This window comes from Manacus vitellinus, unplaced genomic scaffold (assembly GCF_001715985.3).
Source record: "Manacus vitellinus isolate BGI_N305 unplaced genomic scaffold, ASM171598v3 scaffold_37_pilon, whole genome shotgun sequence".
Taxonomy (NCBI): Eukaryota; Metazoa; Chordata; class Aves; order Passeriformes; family Pipridae; genus Manacus; species Manacus vitellinus.
In genome coordinates this window covers 4,362,994-4,377,053 of record NW_021940517.1, presented here as the reverse complement: position 1 = coordinate 4,377,053, position 14,060 = coordinate 4,362,994, and the positions used below count along the sequence as shown (strand labels likewise).

The 14,060-nt window shown below is 36.4% G+C and overlaps 1 protein-coding gene across 1 annotated transcript in view; it reads left to right on the top strand.

Moving 5' to 3' along the window:
- WDR27 (WD repeat domain 27) overlaps positions 1-10,568 on the top strand; it is a 94,529-nt gene extending 83,961 nt beyond the window's left edge. Inside the window, 1 exon segment of the mRNA XM_018077463.2 lies at positions 10,265-10,568. Coding sequence (XP_017932952.2) covers positions 10,265-10,409 — 145 coding nt within the window. The 3' untranslated portion in view covers positions 10,410-10,568.
- Positions 10,569-14,060: the final 3,492 nt, after the last annotated feature.

Genomic DNA, 14,060 nt, shown 5'->3' with positions numbered 1-14,060 from the left:
ATTTCCTTATTTTCAACCATTTTAGGCCAGATCCACAGACATCTGAAATTATTTTTATTTAATCTATGTACATTAACTTTAATAAATTTCAAAATATATGGGTATTAGTCTGCCTAAAAGTCATTAGTAAATATAGAGAGGCTTTAGAAAATTTAACTCACATAAAAAGATCATACTGCATTTTGTAGAGTAGAGCAGAACTGATTTTTTTTAACATTTCCATTAATTTAATGTATTTTAAAAATTACATTTATTGTATTTTTAGAAAAACAATATATATTTAAACAGACTTACTATGTCTCAGCAATTTTTTTGGTATAAACATATAAGAAGATCAGTAACTAATAATTGTTTCTTTTCTTTATTTAAATTGTTAACCCAGAATTAAACTAAAATGCAGCAGAATTTAGGTTTTCTCCAGCCACTGTGGTAATTGCTAAATTTTTTTATGATCTGTCCGCTTTTATACCCCTTTCTTTTAAACAACCAATCTGAGAGATTTTCTATGAATAAGAGGTCTTTTTATATTTTAAGATCTTTTAAATTATTGTGACGATTTGAACTGTATATTTAGGTACCCTGAAGAAATACATCCATTTGCAGTTATTTGCTATTGGGTCTAGATCTGCCAGGCACAAATGACTTCATAATGCTGCTTTTTGCATATGTGGTCAGCACTTAACACTACTTGGAAAAAAAAAATGTTGCTCTTTCTTAAAGCTTTTGTACAGACTTTATGCCACTTGGAGAAATTTTGTAAATACCATATGGGGATAGAAATGAAGTTTTCAAGATGAAACATGTTGAAAATTTCCTTTTACTCTTGCTTTTTGCTTTGAGAATGTTGAATGCAAGAAGTAATAGAAGTACCTTCATACAGAAGGTTTACTCTTTGGATAGTTGTCTGTCTTTTGTGATACATGATGAATTGACTATTTTAAATATGGAAATTGCATGAGAATATCTGGCTTTTTGGGGAAAAAAAAGCATTATACTCTAAGTAAATGTGAGTGTGGACTAATAAAAGAAGAAACGTGGGCCTGTTAAATTCTGATACGAACTTCAGTTTTAGGAAGGAAAATCCATTTCTCTGGTGGTTCAAGGATAATTAGGGGTATAAAACTACTACTTTGAAAGGGACTGCCTAACTATGCTTGTGTGGCTAGGTTTGCATGAAAGAATTTTGTTTTTTTAGTGTATTTTGCTGTGAGCTAATGTCCAGATTTTGAAGTGGAATTTGAAATTATACACCTGAGTAGGACCCTAGTAAAACTCTTTTTCATGTTTCCCTCAGTTTTTTAGTTACTGAGTGAAGACACAGGATTGTAAGGAAAATGATGTCATGCAAACATTAGTAGCCTCAGAGATTGTGGCAGGCTTTTGAAGAATGTCTGAGATTACATTTAAGTTGTTTCAAACCCATCATTAAAGCAAATGATCTGGAAAACATTCCTGATCATTTGTCCAGCCATGTGAGTTCCAAGTGTATTTTGCAGACTATCAAAAATTACTATTGTAAGAATATAGTAAAAGTGTTTTCTGCATTAAAAATGTATTAAAAATACCACCAATTATATATTTTAATTTTTGAAAATTTAAATGGATTTCACTTAATTCTACTGATGTTTGACTAATCTTGGCACCTTCTTTCTTATATAATAATGATTGAGGCAAATAATGTACTGTACTGCATTGCACTCTTTGTTGTTGTTCATCATGCAGTATCTTCAGATCCCTGCTTCACCAGTCTAGTATCACAGAATTACAGAATGGTTGAGGTTGGAAGAGATTGGTGGAGGTCATCCAGTCCAACACCCTTGCTCAAGCAGGACCTGCTCAGCAGGTTGGTCAGGCCCATGACCAGTCAGCTTTTGGATATCTTCAAGAATGGAGACTCCACAATCTCTCTGGGCAAACTGACAATAACCTGACTGCTCCAAGATGGCCTTCAATATGCTGTAATTATGACAACTGCTTTATTACAGTGCCACACATTTAAAGTGGAATAGGTGAGAGATATGTCTGGATATGTGGCTGAAAAAATGAGCAACCAGATAAGCAACTGTCCTCTGATCTGTGCTAATTTGTGTCTGCTGTACAGAACTTGAGCTACGGAACTATACGGAAGGGAGAATTGCCTGAAATCATGAAATAGTGAAATATTGTAGAATGTGGAATTCTTAGTAGAATCCTTATTCCATCCATGAAACTTTCAAAAAGTATTCCTTAGAAACTACAATCATGGAAAAACTGAAAACCTCTTTTCTATTTTCCTGCCTAATAGTCAAATGAGTGGGGACCTGGAACAATTTCTAATTGGAAGAGCAGGGACAGAGAAACTTTTAATTGCAGAATGGATCTTGATGATACATGAAACAGATCAACATTTCTTCATCTAGAATGTTCTTTTCATTCCATGTCCTATACTCACTTTGTGGGGAAATGTCAGTGCAGGTTATTATTTAGTTCATCTGGAGATGAACGACTCTGCCAACTCCTGCCCATAACTGCAGCCACATGCCATAACACATACTGGAGTTTCCCTTCCTAGCATGAGTTTCTCTTACATGGTATCAATTTTTTGATAGTACCCAAAATTGTGGAGGTCCTTGTCTAAAAGAGTTTGCTGTTTGGAGTACCTTTGTATATCTATATCTCTATATCTCTGTATCTCTGAAGTGAATATTGAATAAAATATTCAGAAACTAAAAAAAAAATCCCTTGTGAATTGCAGTATTCAGCCAATAGTTACAACAATGCAGGCCATAAACAACCATTTTAAGGAAAGTGTTCTAGACTGTGAATCCTGAGTGGAGGTAGCTTCCCACTGCCTAGTTCATGGTAAGGAGCCAAATCCTGGGAAAGGATGGAAGGCATACCTCTGATTTCATCATTTCTTTGTTGGATGTGTTGGCAAATAGCTCCCTACTCAGCATGCTGCTCTTATGGATTCCATTCTGAGGTGTGTACCTTTCCTTGTGGTGTTTTATGGAGAGCTGTAGTGGGTTTCTGTGGCTAGGTTTTGGTAATGAGGAGACAGCTACACAGATGGCTTCTGTTAGAAGCTGCAAGAAGCTTCCCATGTCTGATGGAGCCAATGCCAGCCAGCTCCAGGACGGGCTTCCTGCCACTGACCAAGACCAAGCCAATCAGGAGTGATAGTAATGCCTCTGTGATAACATATTTAAGAATAGAAGGTTGTTGCACAGAAAGAATTCCAGCCAGGGAAGAGCGGAGCGAGAACATGTGAACAACAAAGCACCAAGGTCAGTGCAGAAGGAGGGGCAGGAGGTGCTCCAGGCGCCAGAGCTGTGGCTCCTGCAGCCTGTGATGCAGACCATGGTGGAGCAGCTGTGCCCCTGCAGCCCATGGAGGACCATCGGGGTGCAGAGACCCACCTGCAACCCATGGAGGAGCCCATGCCGGAGCAGGTGGATGCACGAAGGAGTCTGTGACCCCGTGGGAAACCCAAGATGGAGCAGGGTCCTGCCGGAGACCTGCAGCCCATGGAGAGGGGAGCCCACGCTGGAGCAGGTTTTCCTGGGTGGGACTTGTGGCCGCTGTGGGGGATCCATGTTGGTACAGCTCATTCATGAAGGACTGCACCCCATGGAGGAGTGACCCACAGGACAGCAGTTTGGGAAGAAAACTGCTTCCATCCGAGGGATGGACTCATGCCGGAGAGGTCCAACAAGGACTGTCTCCCGTGGGAGGGACCCCAAGAGAGCAGGGGAAGGACTCCTCTCCCTGAGCAGCAGCAGCAGAAGCAACAACTGACCATAACTTCCATTCCCTATCCCCCTGCACCACTGGGAGGGAGGAGGAAAACATGGAAGGAAGGAGGGGTGGTGGGAAGGTGCTTTTAAGATTATTTTATTTCTCACTCCTTTGCTCTTATCCTGTTAGTAATAAATTTAAGTACTATCCCCACTTTGAGTCCATTTTGCCTGTGAAGGTGATCAGTAAGTGACCTCTCCCAGTTTTCTCTCAACTCATGAATCCTTAACTGGTTTTTTTCTCTCCTCTGTCCAGCTGCAGAGGGAGAGCGAGAGAGTGGCTTTAGTGGGTACCTGGCATCTGGCCAGGGTCAACCCACTACACCATCTAAAGAATTAGTTGCATGGTCAAATTTTGTGGTAGAAGGACTATTTGCAACTGAGATGTAACTGACAAATATGTCAGTCAAAACAATGGAAAAGTGAAGTTAAAACATGCAAGCCAGTAGAATTATCCAGTTTAAAATCTGGTCAGCAAAGAGAATCTGTTCCTAAGACTTTCATTGTTCTTACAATTCAAAATATTTTTGTAGCATTCCTATTCCACATCTCAATCTCCTCAGGATTTTTAAGTTCTGTAAGTCTCTTTTTGTGACTACAAAACAGATGTAGCAGTCAATATGAATACCTAAAGCAGAAGTGGTAATCATTGTTGGTGGTATAAACCACAAACTCCTAGAGGTTATTTCCAGCTCTTTGTAGTTGCTGGTGACTTTCCTCTCAACTCCAGTGGGAGCAGGGCTTCATGCAGGAATATGGAAATTTTTCAGCTTTTTTGTCAGAAAGCAAAGAAACGCTGACTCTGAGTATGAACTCTCCAAGGGAATCCCAAATGTGGGGATAAACATCTTACAGGCTGTTTAGATACTGTAGATTTAGAACCAATTGTAGGTTTAGGTTGAGTTACTCTAACAATGGATAAGTTTATTCCTTATACTATTTTTATGTACATGAACCAGCAAAGTAAGACATTTTAGATTTCTTCAGTGTAATATCCTGAGGCAAGCCAGCTGTATTTTAAATTGTGTTGTGTGTTTGTATATGTTAATTGATGTGTATTTATAAAGACATGGTAATACTAACATAGCACTCTTGTTTAAATGCAGCTTCCTGAACCTTTGTGGGTTCAGTAAGAAAGGCTCTGAGGTATTCTTTATCTGAAACACAATCAGTACATAAAACTACTTTTAAAGTTTGAAGAAAGTAAACATAAAGTCTGTGTATGTATGGATATGAACATAAATGCCCATATAAACATGCATTGTTAATGTATGGCATGATTTTACCAATAGGGCAGTAAAGCAAGGTTATAATAGAAGAGGAAATGTTCATGGTATGTTCTTAATTTCTTATTGATGATGTAATTGAAAGAAAAAATTGAAAGAAGAATTAACAATTGTAATGAGGCATAGGAATAGAATGTATTTTATTTGTGACAGAAATAAAATTGAAATAGTGTTAGGTGATTAGCATGATACCTCTAATTAAGGTAAGATTGGTAAAAGAATGCAACTGTGTTTATTGAGTCCTTTCCTAAGTTCATTTTTTACTGCAAAGGTGTCTGGACGTTTTAAAGTGACTATTCTTTTACTCTTCATCTTTCTGCTTCTAGTGAAATCAACAACAAAATTAATAATAGTTTTTGACATAAAAACAGGTATGATGTTGTAAAGCCCAAGCTAATATAATGATGTCATTAAAAATTGAAAAGTTTGGAGAAAGGCAACATATGTAGTGAGCAAAGATCACACTAAAGAAAGGAGAAAATAATTTATTTAGGTTCATGGTATAAATTTTGTTTGAGACACCTTCCCAGTAGTTCTCCTGTCAAATAACACTTTGTCCTAGTGTTCTTCACACATGAGAGTCTACTGCCAAACTGGCATGCTTTCTGGAATGGAAATATTTAATATGGACTTTTAAAAGAAAAACAGCATTTGGGGGCCTGTTTATGTTGTCACTAAGAGTATAGCAGCAAGTAGTGAAAAGAGATTCTTTGGATTGCTGTGAGTTGTAAAGAGTAGCTAAATTAGTGTGTTGTTCCAGTTTTAAGATATTATTTAAAGCCCCTTGAAGTTAGAGGAAACTTAAAACAAAATTTGTTGGACTTAACAAGCATTGGCTTGTATCTTAAAGCTGGAAAATATACAGAGCTTTCCCTAAAACCCTGTCCTGCATCACATTTATACTCAAAGCATTTGCATTTCTATGGGGAGTGGCATAAAGATATAACTACCTTCTCTCATGTATTTGTTTCTTCATTAGCTCTAGTGGCAGAAGACTATGAAGTAGATTATATTCTTTTAGATTAGGGTCTTTAATTTGTTGTTTGTTTTTTTTTTTTTGTCTTGCTGCTTGAAGATTATTATATACTTACACAGATTTCTACCTATGTTTGAGAAGACTAAGTCAAACAAATCAGATCCATTATAGGAGTTTGCATTTATTTGGGGTGGCTTATTCCTTCAGGTTTTCTTCATCAATATCATATATACGTGAAAAAGATTTTGGAATATTAGTATAGAAGCATTAAGATGGATTTAAGATTGATATATTATATTTTGGTCAAGGAATTTTAACACATCAAAAGAGTTGCTGGGAGTTACTAGTTTTAGTTGCCTATAAAAACGTCATGTTAAATACAGATGAGAATTTTGCTTTTATTGAGCACATAAATAATATTTACTGAAGTCTGACAACAAAGAGATGCAGGTGCTGAAGTGGGTAATGCATTTAAAAATATGATACATTAGGGAAACTCACCAGGACGTTCCAGGAACATATATCCAGAAAAGATTAATTCAATCTGAGTCATAATGGAACTAAGGTTTTAAAACTGAAGGTCGAGTTTGGGATGACACTTCTGGAAAAGATCAAGATGCAGAATTTCTGTAGCATCACAGGTATGTCAGAGGCTAAAAATAGTCAGGTAGAAAAAGGCTTCCAAAAAAAGAACTACTGATACATTTGCACAGATAATAAGAAATAAAATGGGAAAACAGAGTGGTCAGCACTGGGCAAAAGCAGCCTGGATGATCTGTTAGGCTTATCACAAATTTGATGGAAGAAGGGTAATCAGTGAGGCACTCCAGTACATGATTGCAAAGTGTACAGGGAACACAGACCACATCTTGCTAGCAGTGGAGATATGCTTTATGTTAATGACAGCATAGAAGAGAGACAAATTAATAAACCTCAACAAGTAATGAGTCCTGTAGAGACTGAAATTCCAGTCCTGTATAGGAAGAATACAGCAGTGAATTTATACCCTAAAAACAAGGCCAGGATGGCAACACTGTCTGTGTTATGATAGATCAGTGAGGGCAGGAAGGTCCATTACTCTTCCATATCAGGATGAATGAAGAGATCAGATTTTAGATGCTAGGAATGACTGTTTCATGCTGAGGGTGGTCACCGGAGTCAACCCTTGACTACATCAGTAAATATGTAGAAAATGTATTTGTTTCAGAAAGTCATAGAACCATAGAGTCATTTTGTTTGGAAAAGACCCTTAAATTCATGGAGTATAACCGTTAACCTAGCACTAGGTTAGACTCCCTAGGAAAGACTATCTCACTCTTTCATAGGTATTTGTTTATAGCACTTCTGAAGATACCAAGACAGACCATAGCTCCAGCTCTTTGCTCCAGTTTATCTATTCTTCTGCTCCAAATAAAAGCATTGCCTTAGGCACCACTTTCTGAACAGGAAAAATATAATAAAAGCCATTTCCACAGTGTCTCCTTTTACTGTTGCTCTTGATTGTTGCTAGTTGTGAAACCAATGCAAGATTCAAGAGCAGAAATGTGCTTTTGAAGTGATTCAACAAGTTATCCCTATTTATCCCCCTTCACTTCTCACTGCTGTATGGTTTGTGAGAATGCATTTTGGGCTTGTCTCTCATAAAACCAAACCAGAAAATGAACTCCAGGGATGCACTCAGTGTGCTCACAGACTTTCAATCCATTGGACTAGAGCAGAGCTAGTTTACATTAACCCATATAATGTCTAGATGTAACCCAAGGGGACCTGAGTCTGAGAAGGAAAAAAATCCACACCAATATTTAAAGAACTCAGAATGCTAATGACTCATTAAGCCCATTGAAAACTCTATTTTTTTATAAAATATTTCTTTAATAATTAGGCAATTTTTTGATTATGAGTGTTGTTTTAACAGTCTAATTATTGATATGGTGCTGCCAAAATTGTGGAGGTGGTTAAATGGAGTAGAAAGATAATTTTTTCTGATTAGTGAAAACAGAAGGACTCTGGAAGAATGTAATAGCAGTGTAGCAAATACATTTAGCAGGTGGCAGCCAAGCCGTGTTTCAGTACTGTCAGAGAATATGATCGGAGGATTGACCACACATTGCAGTTTTTGAGGTTCAGGTTGGATATTAAGGAAGGGCAGTGCAAAACTGGAATGAGTTGTGAAATTTTCTTGAAAATTTTCAACATTTAGTCAAACAAAGCCATAGCTAAACTCTTCTAATGTTTCCAGTGGTTGCACCTAGAGCGTGAAGATGGACAAGATGACCTCCTTGGGTCTTGTAAAACTTCAGTTTGTTTAAAATTATTTTGTTTTAAATTGAAAGCTAAACAAGGTTTCTGTATTATCTCCTGTAATAATGAATCCTCAGTATAGAATAGAATTCATCTCTGATTTCTCAGGTAAGATCATTTCTCTTTTGATAACATGAAATAATAATAAAAGCATTTTATTTTTTTGTTTTTCTTCCACAAGATAAATGGCTACAGAAATTTAGAAAGGATACATTATTTAGATATTTTATAGATATGTCATCTTTACAATATGTCCTGGTTTTAGCTGTGATAGAGTTATTTTTCTTCCTAGTAGCTGATGTGCTTTAGATTTAGTATGAGAATAGTGTTGATAGCACACTGTTTTAGTTGTTGCTAAATAGTGTTTATAACAAGTCAAGAATTTTTCAGCTGCTCATGCCCCACCAGTGAGAAGGTTGGGAGGGGACACAGCCAGAGCAGATGGCTCAAACTGGCCAAAGGGATATTCCATACCATAAGATGTCATGCTCAGTATATAAACTGGGGGAAAGCTGACCTGGTGCATCTGCTTGAGAACTAGCTAGGCATTGGTCAGTGAGTGGTGAGCATTGTGAATCACTTGTATCTTATAATTATTTTATCATTATGTCTTTTCTTCCTTTTCCTTCCCATTAAACTATCTTTATCTCAACCCATGAATTTTCTCACTTGTTCTTTTCTGATTCCCCCATCCCACTGCGAGTGGATGGAGGAGGTAAGCAGCTGCACAATGCTCAGATGCCATCTGGGGTTAAACAACAACACAATAATAAGTTACAGAGGTAGATAAGGAGATACTAGAAGTCTTTGGAGATATGTAATAGTCTTGGATAGCTGTAAAAAATAGAGCTGGAGGAATTAAATCTGATAGGTTTTGGTAGTCTATACTTTTATGTTACATAAATGAGAGTGAGAAAGAAGAAAATAAGAGAACAACAGTCATGGTCTTGGGAGATAAGAGTTATGAGAGATTAGAAGAATTGATCATTGGAGATGTTGAAGGAGGGAATACAAACCCAAGAAGATAACTTATTGACCACAGAGGCTCTTCATCCAAAGGAATAAAACAAATTATTAAAAGCATTAAAGAAAGAACAAATCAAGAAAAATGAGGATGTGCAAAGTTAACTAAATGAACTGGTTGGAGAATGAGATGCATGTTTGGTTCCTGCTATTCAGACTTTTATCGCTGGTATGAATAACTGTAAATTCTAATATGCAAGGACTAAGCATCTTGAAATTTTCATGGAAAATAAGTGGTACAGTTTGTAGATCATCCCTTTCTGAGGTACAGCAGGTTTTCAAGTGCTTGTTGGTAGAAGTAATTGCAGAAAATAGTATTTTCTCTTATTTTATAATCAAGATCTGAGACTGGTAAAAGAAAGCTAAATGCAGTTGAAGGCTCTTTATGCATGTATTCGAGACTTGCGTCTTCACAGAAGTTTTTCAACATACTTTCTTGCAAAGGAAATTCTTATTCTACATTTAACACCAATAAAAATTAGAAAACTGCATTTGTTGGTATGCCTGATTTAATTCACAGTATTTTCCATTTTCATTTATTCCAGCTCTTTCTTATTTCTTCCATACTCTCTTCTTGAGTCATACACATTGAAGTCTGTTTGACTTTCTATGTGGTTTAAACATATGCTTCAGTTTTACAGACTGTTGATGTGTTAGCGGATGTTGACACAAATTTGAAAATAGTTGGAAAAGAAAAATCTAAGTAAAATGGAATTTTCAGATTAGCTTCGTTGAGAAGAGTCTATAGGTTAAGTTGCTCCTTTTTTTGGAAATGAATCCTGGACATCTTAACATAAAAGAAATATCTTAATGATCTTCATTTGGTTTGTTACTCTAAAGCAAACTGTTCTCACTGGAAAGATCTTTATTAAAGCCATATGTTCTTTTCTTTTGAACTGCAGCTCACCACAGCCACCTTGGATGGTAGACTCCAGTTGTTTCTACCCTGATACTTGCCAACCTGTGGGGCTTTGGCCGTGGTACTCTGAGAATAACAACTTGCTGAGAGAAAGAAGACTGCTAATTGGCCTTAAGCAAGTGGCATAACGTTCCCTCTAAACTACAATTTTCTTCTGATTTCATTTTCTGCAAGTTCCTCAAGCTGTTCCCAAAGTTTTTCTGTTGTACAGTCTGTTACCTTTATTGCAATAATAAGTACAGAAGATCAAGAAAAGAAGGAGTCTACTCATTCTGACTTCATTCTAGCAAATCACCTCAGAAGTGGCTTTCAAAGGACTTACTGAATGTTTATAGTTAGATGTATTCTGTAGTGCTTTGCTAGACTGAGACTACTTTAGACTGAAAATGCAAGCAAAATAACAAGTGTTACATTTTTAAAGCTTGATCTGTCTGTGACAAAATTTTTAAATTAATTTGAAAGAAAGAAGGACTGTATATCTTTCTGAAATGCCATGGGAGTCCTTCTGTTATACTTCTTTGGGGTTACTGGAGTCAGCATAGCTGTTGTTTGAAAGCAGAGTTTTACTGGCTTACTATTTACGCTACATTCTGTAAATTTATTAGGGAATATGTGACAAATATCTTCTTTTTAGAAGAAATTATTTCTGTCTTTTAAATAATTGTTAAATATTTTCAGAAATGTTAAGGTAATATGAGAATAAAATAATGGGAAAAATGTTAATGTCTTGTATTTTTCCTAGTTTATTTGTCTCGATATTAGAAAAGATTTTTTTAGACAACTGTTTTTTTTTTTAAAAAACTAGACACTCTCAATGTTCGTTGACTCTAGGTAAAAACAGAGAGCATGTATGTGACTGGTGAAACAACACAGATTTTTTCTTTTGCTTACAAAATTGTGCTACCTTTTCAGTTAAATTTGCCAGAAGAGAATTTATTAATCAGTTTTCTTTAAAAAAAAGGGAAAAACTGAAATTACCATTCCCACTTTAACAACAATCAGTATGGTCAGATCACTTTCAATACTGGAAAGAATATTATATTTAATAGACACCTCTAATTTATGCATAAAATATTTAATATAAATAGATAAAGTTATTTCTGTAAGTTGTTTAGTTTCCATAATGCTCTTTGGTAAAGGCTTTAGCAGTTTTTTGTTGAGCAAAATCATATACTATCAGTATGTATCGTATCCAGATATTCTCCAGAACACAATGGTCTCATAAATAACTAAAGGAGTGTAGTGCAGCCAGATCATACCCTGCAGGACTCTGAATATCAGAATCAGGTTTGGTATGATCAAAGAAAATGTGGAATAACCCACTTCAATACTTTCTAATACTTGTTCAGTTCAAAATCAGATTAACCAAGACATTACCTTCTATGCTGCAGCTTCATACTGGTACACTACATTCACAAATTTTCTGCAAGATTTAAATATTTATTTCCACCACAGGGATTCTCAGGATGGTCTTTTTCAACCTTCAGTTACCTTACTTTCTCATCTGTGTGCTCTGGACTCCACATCAAAGAGTCAGTATTCAAATACAGAAGAACAGCATGGTCCATAGCTGTATTAGCAGGTAAAGTGTTTCTAAGCCATGGGTTGCAACTTACTAGTGACTGACTCTTCAGAGAGGTTGAAACATCTGCTGAGGAGGTGTGAACTGTAATTATTACTGGTTTTTTTAAGGAACCACATTTTTTAAACAGAAGAGTAACATTCTCAGGCTTAAGGCAGAGGACACACGTAGAAAAACTTGCTTGCTGCAAGCATGGAGGTTGTCACAATCTCCATGGGACTGAAATAAAAGGGAAAGACTTCCATTTTCTAGAGATCCTACCTTCTAGGACTAACTGCTCTCAGTCCCGCGTCAGCCAGTATATATACCCCAAACCCCTCTTATTCCTGGGCTAGTTTGATCTCTGCAGGAGGAGCTCTTCTTCCAAATCTAATGGAATCTTTCCATTAAGTGAGACTCAGCTGTATGGTGCTTTCTGTTTACTTTCATCAAGGACTTTTCCTGGACAGAAAAGCCCTTTGAAGTGTTTTGACCGTGACCACAGCATTATCAATCCATGATGAATAGAGACCTTCATCTGTTCAGCCCTTGCAGATGTGCAGCTCTTCCACAACCCAAGAATTTGTTGACCCCTTTTTCCCTCAGGGGAAAGAGAGAATTTGCCCTTCCAAACAGGCACTAAAGCTTTTCAAATGGAAATTCACAAAAAAAAAAAAAGGAAAATTCCCCCCTGGATTCCTCATAAATGCTTGAATGCTTGTGGTTTTGAGGATGGAAAACTTCAGCTGACACACTTCAAGTTTGGCAAAATTAAATGCTTGAAAGCAGGTTTTCTAATGGTAACTAGGAGGATAGTGTTACCATCTTGTAATATTATATTTAGAATTTTTATCATCACTAAGTTTTTCTTCTGAGGTCTCTTTGATAGAAAGACACAGGAGGTTATACTTAATTGCTAAAGAGGTACAGTAATAAAAGATTAGTCTTCAACAGAAGAGTGTATCCACAGAAGCACTATCTATACCTTTGTTTTTTAACAGGCAAATCTGACTGTTTATATGTTCAGTTTCTGTCATAAATACATGACTATTAGAAATTAGACAGTCCCAAAAGCAGATAGGAAATGTTCCTGGTTAGCTAAGGTGGATAGCATGTCTCAGCAATAAAAAATTGACACAGACAGTTGTAAGTGTAAATATTTAATAGGTCATTGTGAGGAATTTTGAGTATGCTTTCACACTGCTTTTGAAAAAAACAATAACTCGCAAATATCTTTAGAAAATTAAAAGTCTTGCTTTGAAGGAATATGTAGCAATACATGAAGAAAACAATTGGCAGAAGAATAGTCTAGTTTCATTAAATATTTGCTGTGTCATCTGTCCCTGAATGTCCTATATGCTGGGAGGAGGACTGACGTGACTTTTTGTGTGCTGTTATGCTAGGGATTTTCCCAGCTGAACATCTTCTACCAAATGCCACAGAATTCTTAAAATGGATTTACACAGCAGTTTACACTGCACCTTCAGGTGCTCTGAAGGTCAGAAAGCACAGTAGGGTGACCATCACTGTTTTGAAGTGGATTTTAAAAACTCATTGGGATTAAGTGGCTTGCAAAATATGAGGTACTACTCAGTTTTCTTTGTAGAATGAGAGCTATGGGCGAGTTTGGGTTATACTATCAAGAAGAGAGGAGGAGTAAGCCCACATATGAACTCTGCTTTACACCATGAAAGAAGTGCTCTTTGGATGTATTCTTCAAGACTATATTGCTTTCAATTATAAAGGATGGTTGCATTTAAATGCAAAGTTATATACTCCTGGAATATCTGGAGGTAGTGAGTGGCACTTGTTCTTTTCCCTTTTGAACAATGGATAGATCTATTTTTCTCATGGTATTTTATTGCAGAAAAAGAAAATATCAATCAAAATGCTTAAAAATATTTCAAAATATTTTGGAGTATACTTAATAAATAAAAATGAAGTAGTATGGAATTTCTCTTAGAACGTAATTTAGGATGCCTTTCTTCAATGCAGGACCAGCAGTTCAAAAATACGGACAAACAGAAATTAAAGACTAAAATAGTGCTTTCCCTGAAATCCTTGCAGGTTTAAAAGTGCAATCTTTTTTAAGGACAGTAAGATATTTTTCTGGGAGATATTACTTTTTACCTAATTGTCTACATTGAACTTCTACCCACCCGCATTCCCATGATTACTTGAGACAAATTCTGCTCTTCAGAATTCTGCACTTCAGTAA